Here is a 26,214-nt window from a genome sequence, read left to right on the forward strand (position 1 = left end):
ATGCAACTACTCAAGCAACATACTCACAGGCATGTATTACCATCCTTCTGTACTGGTATGCGGGTCAAGGACAGCGTGTGGTAATGGGGGGAGGGATAGAGGGTAAATTTAACTAAAGTTTGATGATAACATCACCAGTTTAGTATGCAACAGTTTTGGATGACAGGTGCTCTGCAAAGTTGGAGGGTACAGTAGTGGGGGTGGGCAGTTTTAGCCTACCATGCAGGGAGGGGCAAGTGTTTCGGGGCAGTTGTGTATGTTCGGAATTCTTTGTCCTAACCATGAAAGTGAGTGGTACACTAAGACCATGAATAGATCAGTTGACATGGCTGGTACTGATGTATTAATATGGGAAAACACCAGACAGAGCACAACACTACCCCTCCATGGCCAAAGTGAACTCGCTCAAGATCATCTCTTAGAATGTCAATGGATTGGGGGAACAAGATAAAAAGGGGAGTGGTCCAACAATATTTTAGAAAACACACTCCTGACACAATGATGATTCAGGAGATGCATATGCCATGCACTTCTTATAAAGCCCTAGGCAGATGGGGTTTTAGAAAGGTGGCCCACGCATGGCACACATTTGTCCTAGGGGGGGTTGGGATACTCATTAAAAATACACTCCCACTAATCCCCCAAGAACTATGGGCAGACCCAAAGGGCAGTTATGTGGCACTCCTGGGTGATTTGGAAGTCCCTCCATGTACATCCTGCCTAAACTTCATGCACTAGCTTTGCCAGAAGTGAGCTCCTTGCTCCTCCGTTTTCCAGAGGGCACATTGATGATGGGAGGGGACTTTATATCGTTTCAGGGGAGGATTGGGACAGATCGGCATAAATAAATCACAAAAGAGGCCAAACCCATTTCAGGATTGCTTCGCTGGTGGAACTGTGGAGGGCACATAACCCACATAGTAGACAATGTACATACTACAATCGCACAAAATAATCGCTCTTGCGTTGATAATATTTTACCAAAAACAAGGGAACGGTAAAGTCGGCCCTTGCCCTGTAGGAGGCCTACAAAACAGTGATCAGGGGGCAGGCACTTTCCTTAATATCAGTATGCAAAAAAAGAGGCAAGAAACACTGGATGCAGTGGAACTACAGATAAAATCTGCCTAATAGAGAGAGAGGGGATGTAGAAATGAGGTATAGCTAGAGCTTCAAACAACAAAAGTTTAGGGACCTTGCGAACGGTGCAGCTGTTGCAACACAGAAAGCCACTATGCACTGACCAGGGGACGATATGATTGGGGGATTGGACTTCTAACCGTACAGAAATATTATGTAATCTCAGTTGATAACTATAAATGGCTGGTCTTTTCAAGCACAGACTGAGCCGGCATCGCAAATGGATATATGGGTGATGGGCAATAGAAGATACCCAGCAGCATTAAATGGCTGGAAGTGGCAGAGGGAACTTCCCATTCCTACCAGAGCAGTGGTGAAAATATGGCAGTGTAACAACCTTTATGAGGTGGGAAAACAAAATTACAAGGGCAACTCCTCACTGGGATACAGAGACACTGGCCACAGTGGGAGAGAAGAAGGGATTTGACAAATGGGACCTCTTAGGCATACCCACTGTAGGAGATATGTGTGGTGGACGGAGGGGGAGGAGACAATGTGGTTCCTCTATCAGAATTTAACACGGAGTACCACCTGATAATCAGGCACGCCCTACGGTCCATCATAGTGAGGGGCGCAGACTTGGAGGAGTCCTCCCCACTGGAGGAAAGAGTGCTTTGCAACCCAATGCTTACAAAAGCAACATCATTGGCATATAGAGAGATCATACTTCACTCCCAAGATACTCTGAAACAGCTGAAGGAAAGGTGGGCGTTAATATAGGACACTTTGAAGATGGAGAGTGAGAGGAGGCCATGAGTGCCCCAAAAGAAAAAGGAAGTGCCAATAAAATCAGGATTCCGCCTGGTGTGGTTCCGTATATTACACCGTTCTTACTATTCCAGAATGACACTACTGAAAATAAGTAAAGAAACAACTGATCTGTGCTTGAGGGGGTGTGGACAGGTAGACACGTTCTATCATATCATTTGGGCCTATCAAATGATTCAGGCATTCTGAACTGACCTTTCGGACTGCATGAGGCAAGCAGGGGGGCTCGGGTTTGACTGGATCAGTCAACAGGTATATGATAAATGTGTGGGGGAGAACATAGCCCTGAAAACCCTCAAAATTTGGGCCATGCTTGGGTTGACAGTGGCGGAAAGTAACATCGCTATGGCTTGGGGAGCCAGGGGTCCGCACTCTCTGGATTCCTGGAAACGGGATTTGGACTGGTGTATGATAGCTAAAAAAAGAAAGCACGATAAAAGATTGCCCCAAGAAGTGGAACCCTCATGTCCTACTAGACCCCCAGTTTGAATGCGAAGGAGGTTGTGAGGGAGGGGTTTTTCTGAGGGTTTTGTTTCTCTTCATCGTTGTGAATGACAATGTATTAAACAGTGAATTTTGAAATGCAACTGTATTTTCTTCAAATGTCAGTAAAAAGATTATTAAAAAAGCCCAAACTAAATGCAAGTCCATTGTGGTTTAATAAATGGAACTGGCAGAAACATGTTTGTTAAACCCTTTAAAAATGTAACCAGCACCGGGCAAGAGAGGCATGGGCGGCAGACATGGGGGTGGACATCTCTGACGACCAATGGAAGATGCTGTCCTCAAACTACCGTCGGAGACTGAACCATTTCAAATACATCCACTGTCTTTATCTGACCCCGGTGCAACTGCACCGAATGGGTTTGCGCCCTGACGATCGCTGCTGGAGATGCGGTGATACACAGGCCACATTCTTGCACGTAGCGTGGCAATTCTGCCCGGTTGCTAATTTCTGGATACGTACACAGCAACATATACACGACATCACGGGACACGAGTTGCCTCGCACGCCGCTGGCGGCGTTGCTTGGCGAGAACACCACTGTTCCACCCAAAAAGAGGAAATTGACTGCCATGCTGTTAATTATGGCCAAGCGCCAGGTGGCCCTTCATTGGAGGGCGATCCCACCGCCAACTAAGAACTGGAACACCAGTGTAACACACTGTAAGACACAACTGGAGACAAACTGGGAATTGAGAGGTCCCGCCCCCATGACATCTGGGAGCCGTTTGTAAACTGGCTAAACACAGTCAACATAGACAGCTTTTAAAGTGACTCAAGGGGAAGGATAGCTCATAGCCGCCTAGAGCCAAGAACTAACCGCCCTCCACCACTGTCCACACCTCATATTAGAAGACCTACGAATGTCATTGCACAACCTGGTAATATACTGCTGAGGTGTATAACTGCTATGTGTCTGAAGAAGAATCTTGCTGCTGTCCTACCACTGTCCTGGTGGAACTGAGTAATGTATTGGTGATTGTTTTGTCTGTTTGTAACTTACGTTTTTACAAAATGTCAATAAAAAAAAAATGGAACAAGCACCGGTGATCTGAACAAAGAAAACTAGTCTGGGAGACATCAAAAGCCTGACAAAGTTGCAATATATTCTTCAATTTTACCAACTGCACAAACCTGCTGGGGCAAGGATAATGTGAACTGGAGCATGTTGGACATGGTCACCTTCAAAAGAGCAACATGCCTATCTGAACAACAAGCTACAAACGTGTTCAATCTTCTAGAGTACACTGACTTTGTTGAGAGGTGATGAGTTGACAATATCACATCAACCACCGTGGGTCGGAGTGAAAATTAACTCACTAAATCTCCACATATCGATTTGTAATCCTAGGAGACTTGGTTGCAGGCCCTGGCATTATTATTATTATTATTATTTTTATTTGTATGGCGCACGAATCATCCCCAAGGGGATCTCTCGGCGCCTGGGAGGTGGGTTTCTGCAGCAAAGATGTATCAGTTGAATAGTCAGGTTTTTAAGTGCTTCTTAAAAATAGTTAACAAGGGGCAGGAGCGCAGTTCTAGAGGCAGCGAATTCCAATGTTTAGGGGCCAGATAGGAAAAGGCACGGCCCCCTATCTTCACATTTTTAATTTTCGGCACTAGGAGAAGCTTTCGGCAGCTAGACCTTAAGAGTCGCGATGGGATATACCCTTCCAACTTATCCAAGAGGTATTTAGGTCCCTGTCCATGGAGTGCCTTGAAAACAAGGCACAGAAGTTTGAAAAGTGCCCTTTTTCTAATGGGCAACCAATGAAGCTTTTTTAGTAGTGGCAAGGATGTCGTCCGCGGGGGTTTGTTTAAGGCTAAGCGGGCGGCCGTGTTTTGCACGACTTGTAGCTTAGACAGTAGGTCTTCCCTCAACCCCACCAGGAGAACATTCCCATAATCCAGTCTGCTTACCAGAAGAGCATGAATCAGAGCCCTTCTGGCGGAGATAGGAATCCATGGGAATACCTTCCTTAACATACGCATCAGTCCAAAACATTTACCCGATGTTCTTCCATGGATAGATTGTTGTCCATTAGGATACCTAGGTTTTTTACCCCTTTTTTGGGGAGGGGAGATGATCCCAATTCCTCCGGCCACCACTCATCTGTCCATGTCTCTGCTGCTTTGCCAAACAATAAGATCTCTGATTTGTTGGAATTCAGCTGCAGATAGTTGTTTTCATCCATGTGGATATTTTCATCATGCAGCTCTTAAATCTGTCTCTGGTCACCATGGGGTCCTTCTCTATGGGAATGATCACCTGAGTGTCATCAGTATAGGAGATGGTTTGGAACCCACAGGATTTTATGATGGTGGCCAGAGACGACACATAGATGTTGAACAGGGTGGGGCTTAAAATAGAGCCCTGAGGAACCCCCTTATCCACAGCCGAGGTCTGCGAGACAAATGAGTCCAGTTGAACACATTGCGATCTATCCGATAGGAAGCTCTGCAGCCACTCTAATGCCCTTCAAGTGACACCAATCTCTCGCAGTCTGTCCAACAGAATTCTGTGAGAGATGGTGTCAAAGGCTGCTGACAGATCAAGAAGGACCAGCACAACCGGGGTCCCTTCATCAAGCAGCATTCTGATGGTATCACTTACCTCTACCAGAGCGGACTCCGTGCTGTAACCAGCACGGAAACCCGACTGCGAGGGATCCAAGAGGTCATGCCGCTCCAGATGATCTGACAGTTGGCGATTAATCAGAGTTTCCATGATTTTAGAGCAGCCTGGGAGGAGCGAGATCGGTCTATAGTTCTGTAGGTCGGCACTATCTGCCGTTGGTTTCTTGGGTAGGGGTTTAATGAAGGCCTTTTTCCAACTAGCCAGAAAAGAGGAGGTGGCTGGGGATAGATTACATATTTCCGTGATGGGATCAACTAGTTCCGTTGCTAACTCCGACAGCACATATGGGGGAGCTATGTCAGACGGGGAGCCTGACTTGACAAATTTCAAAAGTGGTAGCACCTGCTCCCTAGTGATCAGTGCGAAAGTCTCCAGCTTTACTATAGAGGGATTTACTGTGATAGAGATTCTTTCCCCGTTGACTGATCCCTGCTCAAAAGAGTCATATATGGTATCTATTTTATTTTTAAAATGCGTGGCTAGATTATCGCAAAATTCCTGTGAGGAGGGCCAAGTGGGAGCTGCTACTCTGAGGGTAGTGAATTCCTTAAGAATCCTGAAGAGTTCTTTCGATGAGCACTTTGCCTCCTCAATACGATTGGCTAGTAAAGTTCTTCTTGCTGTGTTACAGTTTTTGAGGTACAGCCTATGTGCTGAGTTATAGGCCAGTCTGTCTACATCAGTTTTAGTTTTTCTCCATTTTTGCTCCTTAACCCTGCAAGCAGCTTTCTCCAGCTTTAGGCTGACCGAATACCAGGGTGCTGGACTCAATCTCTCGTAGATTGTGGTTGTTTTACTAGAGGCGATCTTGTCAAAAGCCACTGTAACCTTTGACTCAAATTTTCCTAGGGCTACATTGATGTCTTGACATTCATTACCCATAGGAGGAGAGAAGACAGTGCTAAATGTTTTGGGAGTTATTTTCCTCCATTGCCTGCGTGTGACTTTCCGTCCTCGTGGTTTTTCCCTACTTTTCAGCGCCGATAAAGAAAAACTAAGGGCCGGTGGTTCTGTGCTCAAACTGGAAATGTTGGTAAAAATATTATCCAGCGTATGTCCTGCTAAATGGGTTGGCCAAACCACTTTAGGCAGCAAGTCTACCAACTCCATTGCTGCTAGCAGGTCGGTGGTGTCCGAATTGGCATCCATGTCAAAGTAAAAATTAAAATCTACCAGGAAAACATCTTTTGTTTGTAAAACAAATGGGGCAAGTATTTTTAATAAGGGGGCACAAAAAGCCTTCTTATTTTCCCCTGGGGGTGATATACAACAGCTGCTACAACTTTATGGCCTTTGACCGGTTCTATGGCTAGAATCAGCAACTCAAGCCCGGGAGATGATACTGTGTGCAACACTTTGGGATTTAAGGTGGGGCGAGTCGCTATGGCTAGCCCTCCGCCTCTTTTCCCTGTTCTATCTAGCCTTACTACCGAGTACTCTGGGGGAAAAGCAATAGCTAAGAAGCGGAAGAGTGTGTGTGTAGCCATGTCTCCGTGAAAAGACAGATGTCGGGTTTGTGATCATCCAACAGGTCCCAGACCTCTGTGGCATGCTTGGATATGGACCTTGCATTGATATATAGCCCTTGAAGGATGCCGCTGGCCATCCTATCCTTGATTAGGTCTTCCTTAGGGGTCATGTTAGTCAAAGGTTGACCTCCAAAAGGTGAATCTAAATTCCAAGAGTCTCCTGCTCCTTGGGGCTGACTGACCAATACGTTACAACAGGGGCTACAATTAGTAAAAGCTCCGGAGTCCAGGCAAAACCTACCATCACACTGCTGGCTAAATCTGTTGGTCCTCATCTCCAGCAGCGCCTCCCTTGAGTAAGTTAGGGGCAACATTGTGATGGGCGCAGGAACAGGCAGAGATTTTTGACAGCTGGCAGCGTTCTGGCACGGACGGACGCAGACGGGCTTGCCTTAGGCGTGCCTTCGGCGCGCCGGCGGCGCGCCCGCGAGAGAGGAGGTACGTCCAATGAGTGGGAGATAAAAAGGAGCACATATGTAAAGGTGCATGTCTGTGTACCGCACCCTTCTTAGCCAGACAGGTTGACGAAGATGGCTTGGACCCAGTCCTGGCATATCTTCGCCAGAACCTGAGGAATCATGGGTTTTAGAAGAAACATGCACTCAAGGGAAAACTTAAACGGGTCCCCTAAAGCTTCCTTTGATGGATGCTGGAGGGCATAGAATGTCAGGCAATGGGTGTCATTGCGATTGGCATAAAGCTCAACCTAAGGTATCCCATAGAGAGCATGGATGTCCTAAACCATTTCTAGATGAAGGCACCGCTTGTGGTTGCTAACATGACAGACTGTTCGCCCTGACATTCAGTAAAACTGCCAAATATTTGGTCACTAGCCACAGCCCTTGTTTGTGTGCTTGAGTACCTTAAAACTTCCAGATAAGGAAAGGCTGGACTCCAGACTCCTTTCTATTTGTTGAAGTACTGCACTGCAGTCTTGTCTTTAAATATCTGGACGGACTGACCACCAGGGGCCTTGGGAAAAGACTTGAGTGTTAGCCAGAAGCCTGAGCGGATTGTGTGTAATTTCTGTTCCACAAATTACCAAATGCCTCTGATGTCCATTTCCCCCATCTGGTTGCCGCATCCAAAGATAAACAAGTCTATTGCCACCTTGGTTACTGCAGGAGGAGGGCAGAAGAACTTGAATTTAGACAGGTTCCCCTCTGCTTCCTTTCAGAGCTTCAATTTAGACAGGTTCTCCTCTGCTTCCTATCAGCTCAGGTCCACTGCTGTATCCCTGGAGATCACAAAGGAGGCAGCCATGTCTCACAGAAGCCTAACCACTGCTTGCGTAGGCAACACTGTAGGGCCATCATATGCCAGAGTGCGGCGAGGAGGATGCAAGGAACCAACATACAATGTAGGTGCAGAATTATCAGAACTGCTATCAGAGCTCCCACACAAAAGCATGGGAATCAAATCCCGAATGTCCTGGATCCACTGTGGAGGTGAGAAAGCCAGGAGCAAGGTGGTATCTAGTATCTCCCTTATAAACAGGAGGAGCTGCAAGGGCTTCAGGAAAGATGTGAGCACACAGACTGACACTACCAAATCGAACAGCAAGGACACTGAATGTGGAACAATACCATCTGCGGTGAACCAGCTTCGAGCTGCCAGTCACCCAGGTATGGAACACTAGAATAGATGACCTCTTGTGATGGGCTCAGACAACCGCCAACTCTCTGATGAAGGTGCCAAAGACAATCCAAAGGTAAAACTACAAATGAGTAGTGAGTGGATGCCCCCACTAACTGCAAATATCTCCTGTGAGAATGCAAAATCAGTATATGAGAGTACACATTCTGCAGGTCGAGGGACCCCATCCAGTTCACACCCAGACCCCACAAAACCTGAGCTAGAGACTGCGCCCTAAACTTTCCCTTGCATAGGTACCAGTTCAAGAGCACAAAGACAGCCATCCTTCTTGGGGCCCAGTAAGTACTGAGAGTAGCACCACTATCCAATTTCCCGCTCTGGTTCCAATACCACTGCTCTTTTCTGTAGCAGTACTGCCACTTCCGGCTGCAGGATCTGTAGATGGTCCTCAGATGTAAGGGAATGCTGGAGAGGGGCCTAAGGGGGTTATTGCTGGAAGGGGTATACTCCTTTTCTATAATTTGCAGGACCCACTGGCCTGACGTTCTGGCCTTCTAGGTCTGCAGAAAAGGGGATACACATCCTCTCACAACAAAAAGTCCTTATTCACGGATGAACTACTGCAAATTTCCTAGTGGTGCTAGGGAAGAGGAGGAGAAGGAGGATCGAACCTGTCGGCCTGTTCTTTACATTTGCCATTGTACTGCCAGACCACGGAATTTTACTGTTGCTGACCTGCCTGGGTGGCTTAATGGAATCGGACCTTAAATCCTCTGCCAAAAGCTTGGTGCTTGTGAAAGGAGCAAAAGTCCTTTGCTAATGACTGCATCCCTAGTGACCTAGCAGTGGCTCTTAACGCTCTTGACCAAAGAAGTGTTCACTGTCAAAGTGAATGTCCATGAATGCATTTTGGACATCAGCTGAGAAGCCTGATGAGTGTAGCCAGGTGTGTCATCATAAAGCAACAGAAGAACCTATTGCTCTTGTAACAAAATTGGCCTTGTTGCAGCCCACCCTGATTATATGTGGGAAAGCAAACTGACCATCACGGACCACCTCCGCAAAATAGCCTTGGGGTGCTATAGTATGCTGGGGTACGACCAATGCTGCCATATGGTAAAGTGCTTTGGGGTAGTGTTCCAATAGACCAGCAGCATTGAGGGAACACAATGCTACGCTGCCTGCAGAAAAAGTAGCTTCTCCCTACTATCTAGCAGGTGAATGGGTAGGGAAGGCTCCTGGATTTACTTTTGTGGTGGAGGATGCCTGTACCACTAAGCTTGCTGGAGAAGGATGGAGAGACAAGAAAGCAGGGTCCCCAAGGGCTAGTCTCAAATGTAATGCAATAATGTGATTTACTGCTGGACATGAGGCAGGCTTAGACAACGGCTCTTTAACAGCCTTAACTAAAGCCTCATTAAAGGGAATGAGCAGCTTCACTGTAGTTGCAGCTGACTAATACATTGCTCAAGAAATCTGGCTGATACACAACTTTAGGAAGAGGAAGCTACAGCACTTCAGCCGCTTTCATAACGACAGTGCTAGGCCAGGTGCTGCATCAATGTTTATATTCTGTAGTGTATCCACTGCCATTCTTGAGGCCTAACGGATCTGATGTGTCCGAAGAGGGTAGGGGATCATTATCATCCGTATCATAGACTTCCTTTTAGTACATTACTTCATTGACTTTAATATATTGTAGGTCTGGGAAGAACTGCTCTTTGACGGACAAACCAGGCAACTGTGCACCAGATAGAAGGACAAAGAGCGGGCCAAAATCAAAGCAGAGTTTTCCCCTCAGTCAAGGAAGAAATAATGAAAAGTAGCCCACAGCAGATCATCTAGTGACTCTTTCGGAAAGAGTATGTGTCTCAGAATATAAAAAAAAAAAAAAATAGATGAAAGCATAACAGTGCTCAGGGATTATTTTATGTTACAGGTTATTTCTGAAGAACATGTTTCTTGCCCTTGGAGGTAATAACACAAGAGAAGAAGGTACAGTTCTTGAATGAAAGAATGCAAAATCAGTTTATTCCTAAAAAAGAATTAAAATACCTTTAGTAGGGGAAGTTTTTAGCGTGTCATAATCATCAGGAGATAAAAGATGAGGCACAGTTTAATAAATAATATATTCCCTCACAGATACTACGCCCAATTCACAAAGGAGGAAGTGCTAACCTCAAGCAAATATTGGCCAGCTAAATACAGGACATGCTGCGATGTCTAGTTATGGGATTTTAAAGTCAAAACGGAAAGAGCAGAACTATAGACAACACAATAATAACTAGTGATTTAAAAAGGACTGTCTTTTTGAGTGGCAGCCAATGGAACTGGGCAGGAATAGGGCCGTTATGAGGACTGAGGCGCACTCAATCATACACAAAGCCACATTCTGTATGAGCGGAAGTCTCCTTTATAATTTCTTAGGTAGTCTTGTCTAGCCATTTTTAAAGCACATGGCTACCCGAATGGGCCTCCCAGCACTTTGCAGCAAATATCCAGACTACGTTCCCCCTGACTTAGACAAATAGAAAGGTTTTCAATTGCTTTCTAAGCCTCAGCTCCTTATCAATCTTGTGAATCTTCACAGGTAAGAAGCTATATAATCTGGGAATGATATATCCAAAGGACCTGATACCACTTTTAGCCTTCCACACCTTAGGGGTCACAAACTGGCTTGATGAACCATACAAAGGAATTTAAACTTGATACACTGTTCAACAGGTAGCCAGTGGAGGTAAGCTAGCAAATCTGATGTGGAAGGGTGTTTAAAATCTTTAGCAGGAGGTGCACTGCTGCATTTTGTACCATAGACAATCTTCTCACCATGTATTGGGGACATCCAAGTTAGGGAAAACGACCAGAGTCCTGACACAAAAGAATTAGTACCTAGACAACAAGCCTTCTTGAAGAGAAAGGTAGGAACTCCAAGATTTTTCTGAGGATTCTCAGAAGTCCAAAACAACTGGCTGCTAAAGTCTACACTTGCACTTATGAGGAAGTATGTTCTTCAGCTAAATACCCAGGAATTGTAACTGAATTTTTGGGAGTGGGGTGACTACCTAGAGAGTCTGGCCAGGACACCATAGACCAGCGAATGAAATAGCTGCCGACCATAATCACTTCTGTTTTATCCCAGTTAAACTTCAGACAGCTAACTGAAATCCATTCTGCTACATCCTTAAAACCGGATATGAGTTGGTCAGAGGTAGATGTTGTGTTGGGAGTGAGGGAGATAAACTGAGTGTCCTCAGCATATGACACTATTGCGAGGTCATGAGATAACACAATCTCCGCCATGGAGTGTACATATAGATTAAAAAGCATAGGGCTCAGAGACAAACCGTGCAGGACACCATGCTTCAGAGAATATGCCTTTCAATAGAATGGCTTTTCACAATCCTGAAAACTTTTTTCCCTCTAGAAACAATACAAGCCAGTTCAAAGCAAGATTGACAACACCTGCCTGCTTCGGCCTTTGTAAGTAAGACTGGATGTGATACAGTGTCAAAGGTTGCATTCACATCCAGCAATATTATTGCAGCTGGGCCTCCCTGATTGCAGTTTTTCTGTGACAGCTAATAACACTGTTTCTGTCCAATATTCTGGCCTGAAACCCATCAGAATAAAATGGAACCAACCACAATGTTCCAAAAATAGTACTAGCTGATTGCTGATGAGCTTTTTTAAAGGTAGATAGCAAAAGAAGAGCTTGTTTTATAACCTGATATAATGAGAGGAGTGAAGACAACACAACTTAAAAGTTTCTTTGTCGATTATAGCCGATCACTTCTGGTTATATAATATCGGTTTGGTAATGCCTGCAATTCAAAAATCAGACTCAAGATTTTCTTCCAAGACAAGGAAGATGTTGTCAGTGATGGAGAATATACCAATTTACGACTAAAATCAACATTCTATCCACCCTTGAGCATGATGCCCCCAGAGGTACTAGCCTTTGAAGAAGCAGTGGCTAAAGAAGTAGAAGAACTCCAACCCAGAATGAATACATTCAACAACTTAAGCAACAAAGAACGTACGGCCTTGACAAAATTGAAAAACCGAACAGAAATAACAATCAAACCCGCTGACAAAGGGGGCGCAACAGTAATTCAAAGTTCAACTGCCTACAAGACAGCATGCCTCACTCTTCTGGCTGATAACAAATTCTACAGAAAAATTACTCGAGATCCCACACAAAAACTTAAGGCAACTATATCTACACTAACATCAGATGCCCTTGGAGGGAATGGATTACTAAGAAAGAACACAAATTTTTGAATCAAGAGGAACCTAGAATTCCACTGTTCTATACCATCCCCAAGATCCATAAAGGGAAATCACCCCCCTCCAGGCAGACCTATAGTCTCCGGGATCGGATCTATCCTTGAACCACTTTCCCAATATACTGACTGGTTCTTGCGCCCTCTGGTCAAACGTATAACATCGTATGTACAGGATACTAAACATCTCCTTAATCTATTGACCAACATCGAGTACGATCCGATGAATTGTTTCCTAGTATGTTTAGATGTAGAAGCACTATATACTAGTATACCCCAGACCGAAAGTATCGAAGTCATTGAACAACTCCTGGAAAGTGAAGATTGGCAATGGACTGCACCTAGGAAATGGATCATTACTTTAATGAGACTAGCACTTACAGAAAACTTCTTCAAATTTGAAACCCAGCTATATTGGCAAATCCATGGTACTTCTATGGGCAGCACTTTTGCTCCTAGTATAGCTTGTCTATACATGAGCCATTTTGAGAACTTACATATATGGAACACAAACCCATATACTAACAACATCTGCAAATGGTATCGATACATCGATGATATCTTCATGGTATGGAAAGGTGATACTCAGAGTCTTTCAAACTTCACTCTGTGGATTAATGGACTTAATCCACATCTACGATTCACCATCAACAAAGCTAGAGAAACAATTCCATTTCTAGATATCAATATCATTGCAAAAAATGGTACACTGAGCAGCTCGCTGTACACTAAACCTACTGACAGAAATAGCCTGTTGAGATTCGATAGTGCCCACCCACGATCTCTTAGGGAGAATCTTCCGGTAGGACAATTCCTACGTATCCGTAGAAACTGCTCCGAACTTCAAGACTACAAAAAAGAAGCACAAATACTTACAGACAAACTTAAAGAAAGAAGTTACCCAATCAAAATCATTGAACAAGCCAAGAAAAGAGCACGAAATACTCCCAGAGAGGCCCTTCTCGAAACTCAAGAAAGACAACAACCCCAGAAAATGATTTGTGTTACTACATTCAATTCATCTTCAAATGATGTGAAGAAAATAATAAATAAGAAATGGTCCATTCTTACCTCTAACAAACTTACATATGAAAAACCCATTTTCTCTTTTAGAAAAAACCGAAGTCTAAGAGATACCCTAGTCCACACAGACACATATGGAACCATGGGCGACGTCCAGATGACATTATGGAATACACCGCCAGTAACCGGACATTATCCATGTGGATCTTGTGTAGCCTGCGAATTCACCAGACACACCAAAACTCTAGAATTAGGCTTACGTACTCCATGGGAACAAAGGTCACATACGAACTGCAACTCAGAAGCAGTTATCTACCTTATTAAATGCCCCTGTGATTTGTCTTACATAGGCATGACCAGACGCAAAATAAAAATACGGATAAGCGAACAAAGAAGCACGATCAGACGCATGATCACAGCTACCAGACTAACAGCACATTTCATGGAGAAACAACACAAAGACACAGATATACGATGGACAATAATTGAGAAAATCAATGGCATCAGAAATCTGCAGAAAAGACTTCTGGACAGGGAACAGCGTTGGGTGTATCGTTTGAAAACGCATGAGAAGGGACTCAATGACTGTATACCATGGAGCCAGCTGAACAAATGATATCCTTGAACTACTACCTCCCACAAAGGTGTTTTGCCAATGTTAAACATCATGCCTTGAGTGAAGGACCGAATTATACACCCCAAGGGCCTCTATAAACATCTAAATGATCTACCGTGCCTTCACTGATGTAAACACTTGATAACAATGAGCTCCATATGTTGGACCACGTCTTGTATATCTATACATTGGTATCCTTATACTTAGGGCAGACGGGTTTCCATTGTATCTCATATATACATATATAATTAAGTATCCTTACTAGTATTATATATATTGTATATACCAGAGCTACCTGCTTCATTTTAAATTGTAGTATTCTATCTGCCATTACACTCGCAGAATGAATAGTGTCTCCCATACATTTTTGCCTCTATTGAACTCACCCATTACTAGTTTCTAATACTTCTATTCAGCAGTATGTTTGAGTACGGAACCATGTTCCATCACACAGAATGCAATCTATAACCACCCACGATTGCACATAAATTAGCCCTCTTTGATTACCTCTCTAAAAAATCTGGCTTAAAGTTTTAATATTTAAACCTCACATACGAGTGCTTATTATGATTTACTCCATGAACACCCGAAACTTTTATGGACCCACGGCGAGTCCGTAATATTGAACTACAATGTATATCTAATAAACTACAAATCCCTTCATACGACTTCCGGCGTCCGCCATGTACGTCATGACGCCTCACGTCATTTCCTTCAACCGGAGGGCGGTGTCTCAATTAGTCTGATATTTCACCGCGCTTCTACGATATTTAAGCGCCACACCAACGTTTCGAATATGCGAAAGCCGAGGACCAGAACCAAATAGGTAGCAGGCAGGGTGACCGATCTTAATTAAGTAAGTACTCTTTGACAGCGCTATTATGGATAATCATTTGACTCTATCTTGTTACATGTGCAGGAACTGTTCTCGCCACAACCGATCCTACCTACTCGGATCCCCCTTACACATAACAGCAGACCTACCGATTCTGCATTTTGACCCACATTCTCTTCACGATTACCCCCAGGACCGCCCTCTTTGTCTTTTTGGTCCTGTGAGATACAGTCAACCTCCCCGAATTGGGTAATGTATAACTATAGACTGTGTATGAGTGAGTGTGTTGTATGCCTGTTTGTGCATTTATCATTACTTGTTTTAAACTCGTAGAAAGGTTTTCTGAAATTAGAAGATCAATATGGTTACGTTATAGAGTGCAATAGAGACTGGATACACATGGTGCACGCTATTTTCAAGATCAGACATCACACTGATACCGCTAGGATGCGAATAAAATCGCCACTACCACAGAATGCCTGTCACATATACAATGATATGTTACAGTGAATTGGTTTTGAGTGGCACATCAAGAGGACACTCCTCTAAATAGAAGAATGCGCACGAATCCACGCATGTCCACCTGCGGATTTCACTACACCGCAAAGGGGAAATGAACACGGCGGAAATCATACCGCTGATATATTTTATGTGGTGTTTGTCTCTATCTTCCTTTTCAGATGGAGCCTGGCAGTTGACACACACCCACCTTAAAGATATATCACGAGGAGCAGCTACTCTGCCCCCACCATACTGACAGGATAGGGACTTCCCATCCCAGTAATTTCACTCACATAGGGGAGTTACATATTTGCCCTGAAGAAAGTCCTGGACCATTTTTGGCCCTGTTATGGACTGAAACATGTCGGCACTAGGGTCCTAGAACCATAACACTCCTACAAAGACCCAATTTTATTTGTTTTTATGACCCAGACAGACCCAAAAATAAAGGGAAATTGGGGATCTGCCTGAGGTATTTTATCTAGCTAACCCCCTCTGTCTTTAACATATTAAAAGCACTCCCAACACTGTGGTCGAGCCCACCCGGACTTTTAGGGGTCTGGGTGACCCGATGATGAAGCATGACACCACTAGGGTGTGTGAGGGTAACTTAAAGAAATACTTTTCTCCCCCACGATCATGGTTGGGTTAGGTACAACCTTCATTTCAGAATCTTCCATTTTCCTCTTCCCCTCAGTTTATCGGATCCTTTTTTTATAGGTCCATTAGAGTATTTTTTGTGAATATAATGCCTGCAATATGTCTGGTATGGAATCCCCATGGAGCCAGGATTCTGTAAGAAATACTGCCTCTGGCTGCTCCTGACATAGTAAACAGATCTAACTTATGCCTCGGCACAGATCTACAATTGTCAAATAACATTTAAATGCCTACACAGAGCAAGCTGGTCCTCAAATTTGATAGTAATAGTACTGGTGACCCTGAGACGTCAGCAGTAAACCAATAGCCACACAGGATTTGTATTTTGCTCTCACCTGGATTCCTCTCCAGTTGCCTCCACACCAAAGTGTTCACAGACTGCTGGCCAGAATTGTTCCCGCCAAGTGATGAAGTCTTCCTCTAAGCTGTAGAAAGAGGACAATAGAAAGGAAATTAGGAAGTGAGAAGAAAAAAAATCTGGCTGGGTGTGCAAAATCCATCTAGAGTTTAATGCAGTTGGGCACTGATGAGAGTGAATTCTAAAACAAATATAGGGATAAAATAAAACTCTTTCAGTTCAAAATACTCAAAAAAAGAGTCCAGCACAATCTTGCAACCCAAGATGAGCAGGAATTGTGCTTTGAGTGGATACTTGTGTCTCTGAAAATTGTGAGATCAGATCGAAATTAACTTAAAATCCCAATAAGGACATACTTCCATTCTAGCTATGCTTTAACAGCCTCATACTGCCTCTCAACTGGTAGTAGAAATGAACCCTCTAAAAATGTAATTAACTAAGAACGTACCAACCATGTACACATCATATCCTCTGTAGTAAAAGCCTCAAGGTCATAATCTTTGATACTGCTGCATGCACATCACTTCAAGTATTTCCATTGAGGGAAATAGAACAGTGATGTTGAAATGGTCATGTAGTGATGTTGAAATGATCGTGTAGTTATGTTGCTTGGATTTCCTCCACTTTCCAATAAGCATGCAAAATGATCTCCTACAAAAAAGTTCCACTGCTAAAGTTTTCAATTGCCTACTGGAAAGTGTCCGTGTCATGAAGAGGGAATGTTCAGAAGAGGGGAATATCAATAGGAAAGGGGCTTGCTTTTCTTTAATTACGCTTTAACATTTACCATAACACATATATCTCATTAAATACACGTGTTTAACATAACAATACTTAAGAGTGTTTCTTTAACTCTATTCTATGCAGAAAGGGATTTGAATGCTGTATGTTTAAAGGTGTGGTGGAGGATGGTCCTCTGCGAGAACCATAGACCTGAAGGGGTTTCTCAAGCTGAAGGAACTAGACACTGAAGGACTCAAAAATTGGACCTCTCGAAGGACGGCTAGACTGAGCCACTGGTGGGCAGGTTCCCAAGGGCTTAATCGGCTTCATTCAGCAAGCACAGGAGGTAGCTGGGAAATACTTCAGTGAAATAGTAAACAGGAGATATGTCTGATCAATTCTATCAGTTTTTCAATCAAGTGGGTGACAACGGTTCAAGGCCAGTTTCATGTATTATTGGGTGCTGGTTCTGCCACAATGCTTGCACTTGGCTAGTTACAAATCACCCCTTTTATTGAAATAATGTATCAATAAATTAAACATTTACAATTTGAGAATTCATAGGCAGATAACTTTATCTCGCTTTTTCTCAATCACAGATTTTTGCTTGGGTGTTTAAGCCAAGATAAGAAGAAGGGTCCCAGGTACCAAGAGCTGCAACTTAACTAGCAGTCATAACTTCCCTAGGGAGCAGCTAGGTATTACAAGGCAAAGTAATGGATATATTTAAAAAACGAATCAGAAATGTACATGCCTGATCACTGGTATATTGTACCAAAATGCCAGGAAGCCAAGTCGTCAACTTTGTTTTTTAGTAGCTGTTGTTTAGTGTGGAAGATAAAGAAGAAAGAAGGTACAGTACTGTAGTTTGACTAGGGTTTTCATGAGGATGACACTATGTAGAGGTTATGGTGAAGCAGGATCTTAATGACAAGATGTACGAGTTACTTACCTTCGGTAATGATGTATCTGGTAGAGACGTTGTCTAGCCGCAGATTCCTTAACTTAGAATTATCCCCAGGGAAAATGTTTGCAGCAGCACCTCTGCGCTCCGGGGGACGGGGCACTCGACCCCGCCCTGGCGTCGTCTATGGACGGGACATCAGCGAGGTCATATAAGTCCCTCCTGGCATGCGGACGTCCGTTTTCTTCAGAGAAACGTTTCCGCGGCCCAACGCGGAGCCACCAACAAAACTGTGAAAGTATGGGAACAGTGTGCAAAGGAGAAAAAATCCGTAAGGCAAAGAAATCGGATGGTGCATTAACACCCTCATGAAGGACAGTATCAGACACTGTCTATTTACAAACCAAGAAGTAAAGGGGAGAGCAACGCTCTGAGAAACAACCCCGCAAAGCGAATCGTGGACCCTCACCAGAGGCTGAGTAACAAGGGAAGAATATCCCGACAAAGACAGACTGTTATTACAACGTAGAACTGTGTCAGCCAACAAGGGCAGAGCACAGGAAGAACAACAATCTACTGAGAGAAGGCATTGCAAGAATGGCACTTCCCCAATAGTAATGGAAAGCTGAAACAGCCCAGCAGATCCCAAAAGGACGACTTAACAGGAGACAAGATCCCCAAGTTAAAAGAGGAGGCGGGAGGGAGGGAAAGCAATGGGAGAAGATCCCACACTGGAAGGACCAGGATAGAGGAATGAAGAGAAAAGGAAGAAGAATCTCCTGGTGAATGCGAAGCAATAAGCACCGCTCTACAGGAAGAGAAGCCACCTAGAGGAAGGTGGCTGCAAATTGTAGATCAAAAGGGTTGCACCAAATTGAACACCCTGGATGAAGACCAGTGCCAACTGAAAGGAATCAAAGCGGAGAAACCCACCTGGCAAGGTCGTCGCATAACGGGAAGGATGGGTGGGCGTTAAGAAATCTGCCGCTAGACAATGTCTCTACCAGGTAGATTGTTACCGAAGGTAAATACTCGTACATCTGATAGAGACATCTAGCCGCTGATTCCTTAACTTAGAAGAGATACCACAGCCATACCCCAGGGGGAGGTGGGTTTTCGACAGAACAACAGAAAGTGCCAGAGAGCACTGAGCCGGCAACCGAGTGACGGACTAAGGGGAAAGCTGTGGCGGTGCAGCCAGTCAGCAACCCAAGGAGCTCGGAAGAGCAAAAGATAACAGGGGGCGAGGCATCACAAGACTGCCAAAATGGCACGACACCATATCTGTGTGAGTATATGTGGAAACGGCACTAAGCCATATCATATATAGGAGAGTACATAACGAAGGGAGGAAGGAGAAACCACCCCCAGAGCTGCCTCACACTAAACACTCCCAGAGCTCAATGGCGCAGTAAACTGACACCAACCAAGCTAGAGAACAACATGGAGAGACGTATTGAGAGCCTAACAGGTGAGCCCACGCAAGGGAGGCCAGACAGGCAGCATCCAGGAAGCGAAGGGCAAGAGGCAGGAACAGAGCAGTGGCTCAGAAGCACAGGTGGGAACATAAGACACGCCAAGTGCACAGTTAGTCACCAAAACGCGACGGAACGGACATTACCATGCTGAACCACACCGAGGCGAGCCACAATGAGAACATGCATATAGCAGACAGCTACAGCGACAACAAGGTGGAGTAGCTATGATGAGTATGGGACTGCCCAGCAAGGCAGTTTGAAGGCCAAGGGGAGAACACTCCCGGAAGACAGAAGTGCAGGGCGCAGCACCTGGGACGACCTTCATCAGAAGAGCTGTCACGCAGGCACATCAGGCACAGATGAGGGTAACACCCAAAGTAAAAATACACATCCGAAGAGTGTGGCATCCGAGGCACTGAAGGTGAAGAACACACATAGCTGCTGAGAACAAGAACAGAGCTCCAGACCACCACCTCCGACCCGGAGGGGAAATGCACCCTCATAGAAGAGAGGGCCTGTGCAGTACATGATCGGGACAGATAAGACTCTAGAAAGAGCATCCAGGAGCAGAGGCCCACCTTAGGGAGTGGAACCCCAGGAAACCTCATTGCTGAAGATGCAGGAACATGCACCAAAGTGCAGCCTAAATGTTGTAAGAAAAAACACCACCGGGCAGAACGATGGCAAGGCTGAGTATAAGGCACCCAACTGTTTCCCGAAAAACGAGGATATAGGAACAGACCTCGCAGAAACGAAGAGAGGTGGTACTGGCGGTCGCCAGTAGATAGTTATAGTTAGGACCGTGTTTCCATAGGAAATCCGCAACATTCTATTTGGAATAACTTTGGCGCCGATTGACGAATCCTCGCGAAATTTTCAAAATAGGTGGGGCGCTCCGCTCCTTCCCTGAAAGTCTCGGGGGGGATTCGTTAAGCGGGGGCTGAGAAAAAGGGGGGGTCCCAAAACGCGTTTTCTCCATGCATTTTTCCATAGGACCTTTAGTCCAAGCTACAGCCCGAACGGCTGAACAGAATTACTTGAAATTTGGCAGAGAGGTAGTCCTCAGGTCAGGGATGTGCCTTTTGCAGGTCTGGTGTAAATCTGTTCAGTATTTCCTGAGAAAATAGCATTTAAATCAATATATATATCTATAAGCGCGCACCGTGCGCGAGCGCGATTCTGATTGGTTGTTAGATCTTAGTAAACATTCGAATCGGTCGAAACCAGGAAGTGTCGGCCGCCATTTTGTCTCTCGCAGTCTGAGGGGGTGAAAAACAAAGGTGGAGAACGTGAAAAGGGGGCATGGTGGACAGTTCCTGACCCCCTAGCCTTTGTCAGGGGGTCCCAGAAGGACCCCCAAGGGCCAAAATTTGCTATAATTTTTTTGCGAAAAATCGCGGAGTACGCGTAGCGTGCGCGTACGGTAGACACGGAAAAACTCCGCGAACTGCGTAACGTGGGCGCGCAGTGCGCGAAGCGCACCGCGCGCCCTCAGCGCTCTCACGGTGCGTGAAGCGCAATTCCCCCGTTATAGTTAGTGCAGGCAACTATAACTCACGCGACCGCAATCCTCTGCTGATGACGTCAGATATTACATCACTGATGACATATGTGTCTTTCTGAAAAATAAATATTTGTAATATATGTATAGCTAAAGATTAATGGAAGAAGACATGGGTAAATAAGTGTCTAAATACAGTGATGTAGACGTCATCAGCAGAGGATTGCGGTCGCGTGAGTTATAGTTGCCTGCACTAACTATAACGGGGGAATTTCAATGGTTTTTCATGAGTGAAATGTCCAGCTAACTATAACATGTGTGAAACCTATGTTTTTTTCAGTGAATATATATATACATCTCAAAAGGGCCCAGCCTTGAGACCACTCAGCTACGGGCACTATAGGAGGACCCGCCTGATGCACCCGGGGCAGGAGGCAGCTTCATTTTGAAGCGTGTTGAAATACACTGAAAAGAGATAGTACAAGGAAAAAACCCTAGAAGAGGACGCAAGGCTCAAGCAAGGAGAGACCTGTGGCGTGTAGGAGGCAGGGCCAGAAAGCACAACACTGAAAACCCTCCAACGGTAAGCAAATGCCATCAGTAGACGTAGGGAATCCAAGGGGACCTCCACGGCTGCCTGGCGCAGAGCGAAGCTACACAATAGCATACAGGTACCCCACCTAGAGTATATAAAACCCCCAAGAAAAACAGGGGAACACCTCTTAGGGTAAACCACAGTCAGAGGACAGAACAACCTGTGGAACACTGCCACAGTAGGCTTACTGCCATCCCAAAAACACATAGTTCAACAGGCAGACGTTAAATGAAAGGGTAACCACCCCAGGATATGATAACGTGAGACCCGCTAAGTACAGACCTATAGGGAAGGGTGAAAGCCCATAAGGAGGCGCTGAACTGCTGAATCAGTGTGGGCATCAAACAAAAGGACCCCATCAAAGGGCAGGTCAACAAGGCGTCTTCGGATATTCTCCGGAAGATGCCATCCCACAACCAAGCATGGCGTCGTAGTGCAACCGAACCTTCATAGCTCGGCCTAAGGAATCCAAGGTATCCAGGGCCGAGCGGATAGTAAATTCCGCCGGATCATGGCCGTCACGGATTAGACGGAGGAGGTCAACACGAGCACCCTCAGATGTGGAAGACAGAAGAGACTCGGCAGAGTCCCAAAGGGCAGACGTAGCCCGAGCCAAGAGACGCACTGTATTGAGTGATCGAAGTGCTGCGCTAGTGGAGGCGAGGGAGGAAGCAGCAGCTGAGGCAAGGAAGGAAAAGCAGCTTGCAGAACCAACCTCTGAACGTCTGGATGAACAAATAAGCAAACTGGATTGTTTGGAGCAGGGCGGTGGATGATAGAACGAGCCACCGGATCACCCAATGCCGGCCGTGCCCAGAAGTGCATCATAAAGAGAAGCTTCGAAAGGCAGAAGCGGCTCTACATTCCCTTAACCATGGTGGAGGACATCCAACAGAGGGTCAACAGGCAGAGGGACCGAACGGGGCTGCATACTCAGAATGCGGGCATCCATGGAAACAACTATTAGAAATGCCGCACAAGCCTTGGTAGCCATCCGAGGAGGGGACAATAACTCATCTGTGGGTGAGGGCTGTAAACTGAGCCTCCCATCCCAAGGAGGGTTCCCGATGAATGGAGGATGAGACCAATGTCCAAATGAAGGAAGCCCCATGGAAGAATGAGGGTCCTGATGGGGTTCCTGGGGAGGCGGAGAATCCGCCGAAGCCACAAATTACAAGGTGGGGGAGAGGCAATGACGGATCCGGCGTTGCCGGACGTTGGGGTGACACCGAACTCACCCTGGAAGCCTCCGGAGAGGAGTCAATGATCCGGCGTCAAGGCGGTGCCAGGATGACCTCGGTCGGCGCCGACTCTGCCTCGTCCTGCGCCAACTCAGCCTCGTCCGGTGTCGACTCGGCCTCAACCACATTAGGCTCCGGCTCCGAAGAAGGGAACGGTGCCGGAGCCGGGGAGGCAAGTCTACAGCGCCGGACCGGCGCCGACGCTGCCTTGACCACAACAGGCTCCAACTCTGAAGTAAGGAAAGGAGCCGGAGCCGGGGAGGCAAGGCTTCGGCACCGGCTCGGGCTCCGAAAAGGCAGCCGCCTGTCGGGAAGGCCGAGGTGGGCTCAGAGTCAAGCTGCGAGCACCAGCAACCACCTGCGACACCACAGGGAGCCCCACTGGACTATGCGGCGCGGTAGGGGTGCTATGGATCGAAGAGGGGGACCCAGCCGGGTCGCACCCTGAAGACGCCATATCTTCATCATCCCTAGAGGCGAGATGCTCAATCGGCACCGGGGGAGAGCCTACCAGAGACCTCGCACGTAGCGGAGGGTCCAAGGACGCCCCAGGAAAAGGAGTGGACCCAAGGGAGGCCTGCAAGGCCGCGGCATAGGCCGCCATCTGGATCAGAGTCACCCCCATGCCCGGGAAAGGCGGATAGAGGAGGGACGACTCCCGGGGGCGCACGTCCGGAGAGATCCGAGAAGTAGTGCCCACGACAACAGAAGGAAAGGTCGAGGACGTCGGCGACATGCGCCGGGACTTACCAGGAAGGGGCGAGCGACGCACATGGGAACCAGACGGCGACTGACGCCGCAAACGGAACCCACTGCCTCAGGGACCTGTCGCCGAAGAGAAGGTCAGAGGCCGTGACGACTCCGACCGGGACAGGCGAGCCGAAAGTAACTTCATCCGGCGCTCCCGCAGGGACTTCCGCTTGAGCTGTTGGCAGGCGTCGCAATCCGTCAAGTTGTGGTGTTCGCCCAGACACCACATGCAGATAAGGTGTGGGTCTGTTGCGGACATTTGCCGCGAACAGGAGGTACACGTTTTAAAGCCCAAAGGCATCGCACACTGTTCCAGACACGAAGGCGTCAAAAGGGGCCTGAAAACAGGCCAGAGGAACCGCTTACTCCGGATCCGCCTTGCACGCGGAAAAGAAGGAAACTGACGTCAGCACGCCGGGAGGGACTTATATGACCTCGCTGACGTCACGTCCGTATACTACATGAGGGCGGGGTCGTGTGGAGCTGTCCCCCTGCGCACAAAGGTGCTGCTGCAAAACTTTTCCGGATCCAGTCTGACACCTGGGGATAATTCTAAGTTAAGGAATCTGCGGCTAGATGTCTATCAGATTATCACATATTCCTGAATCAAAAAACAAAACAACTTTAAAAACAGTACATTAGGAAGCCTGTAAGTAGTCATTCCAACAGTCAGAACAGTAGTTAGAAGTTAATGAAAAGGAAAATTTTCATAAAATAAGAATTGTTACTTACCCTGTAAGCCTCTGTTCTTAGCATGTACTGCTGTAGATTGACATGCTGTGCATAAGTCTGCTATCTAGTGTTGGGTGTGTAAAATTACAAGTTGTTTTTCTTAGAAGTTGTTTAAGTCACGAGAATGTGTGACTTCTCCCTTTGGTGATAGTGCTTTTGACTGTTTAGCCACAGGTGGTTGAGAATGGAGTTGTAGTTAGGTTACCGGGGCAGAGGGAGGGCGCATGTAAATCTACAGCACTACATGCCAAAACAGATCCTTACAGGGTAAGTAACAATTAGTTTGGGGCATGTGTGCTGTGCATTAACTGTAACACAGTCCCTCTCCCAAATCAGTGATTATCCAGTGTGGGTAGCAGTTGTTTGTAAAAGAGTCCTTATTACTGGTTGGCCAACATTGGCTTGTTGACGTGGAAATACATCTATACAATAATGTTTTGTAAAGGAGTGGGGTGTGGACCATGTTGCTGCCTTGCAAATGTCTGCAAAGGGAATATTGCCTAAAAATGCAATAGAAAGCCCCTATTGTACGAGTAGAGGAAGCTTTAAGGGTTACAGTTAAATGTATTTTAGCTTTACATCTTGAAGTGAGATAGGATTTCCAGTGTGAGTAGGTGAAAAAGCAATAAATAGTTGCATAGTTTACAAAAGTCTTGGTTCTGTCTATATAGTACATTAAAGCTCATTTGACCGAGTGTATGTAAGGCTCTTTTTACAACAGGCTCTGGTTGTGGAGATAAAACAGATAACTCAATTGATTGATTAATATGAAAAGGTGACACTACTGTAGGTAGAAACTTTGGATTTGTCCGAAGGACTGATTTGTCTCTGTGACGTTAGGAGAATGGTTCTTCTGAAGTTAGCGCCTGGATCTCACTAACACACCTATGTGAAGTGATAGCTACTAGAAATGCAACTTTCCAAGATAAATATTGCATTTGGCAGGATTATAGTGGTTCAAACGGAGGTCCCATGAGTCTTGTTAGTACCCTATTAAGATTCCATGTTGGTGCGGGTAGAACCGTAGATGGAACGACTATTAAACACTTCTATAAACTCCTTAATCATAGGTATCCTGAATAAAGACAAGAGTTATCTATTTTGTAAGTAAGCAGCAATGGCTGCTAGGCGAACACGTATGGAGGTATATGCTAGACCAGAATTTTGAAGATGCAACAAATACAAAAGGATTGTTTGTATTTGTGCATGTAGAGAGAAGTTAACCTTTTGCTGCTGGTAGTTGAGAACAAATCTTTTCCATCTGGCAGCATAGCATTGCCTGTTTGTACGTTGACGTGCTTGTTTAAGAATATCCATACATTGTTGAGATAAATTTAACTATCCAAATTCTAGGACTTCAGGAGCCAAATCGCAAGGTTCCTTTCCTTAGGAATAGGATTTCTTATTGTGACCTGGTTTTGGGTGAGCGGGTCCAGGTTCAGGAGAAGCTTCTTTGTGGGACTAGCAAGAGTTTTAGTAATGTGGTGAACCATAGTGGATGTGCCCATGTTGGAGATTCTAGAACTAGGGTAAGTGAGGTCTGCAGAAGTTTCCTGACCACTAATGGTAGTAGGAGAGGCGGAATAGCGTAGGCTAATATTCCTGACCAGTACATCCTTGAAGCACTGCCTTTGGGATAGGGGGTGTGGAACCTGGATGAGAAGCTTAGGTATTTAGCATTTTCTGGGGTTGCAAACAGGTCTATTTGTAGGAACCCCCATTTTTAAAAGTAAGGTAGGAGAACTTTGGGTTAAAGTTCCCATTTGTGTACTTGTTGCTGCGCCCTGCCAAGTCACTTGAGGGGAAACACGGACACATGGCGGGATCGCCGAGAGCAGG

General features: G+C 45.8%; 1 protein-coding gene across 3 annotated transcripts in view; it reads right to left on the reverse strand.

Moving 5' to 3' along the window:
* Positions 1 to 26,214, reverse strand: part of POR (cytochrome p450 oxidoreductase) — a 624,051-nt gene that overhangs the window by 203,851 nt on the left and 393,986 nt on the right. For all 3 annotated transcript variants that reach the window (XM_085649617.1, XM_085649618.1, XM_085649616.1), the window contains one exon: positions 16,429 to 16,518. In XM_085649617.1, coding sequence (XP_085505743.1) covers positions 16,429 to 16,518 — 90 coding nt within the window. The remainder of the gene's footprint in view (positions 1 to 16,428; positions 16,519 to 26,214) is intronic.

This window comes from Triturus cristatus, chromosome 3_2, assembly GCF_964204655.1.
Source record: "Triturus cristatus chromosome 3_2, aTriCri1.1, whole genome shotgun sequence".
Taxonomy (NCBI): Eukaryota; Metazoa; Chordata; class Amphibia; order Caudata; family Salamandridae; genus Triturus; species Triturus cristatus.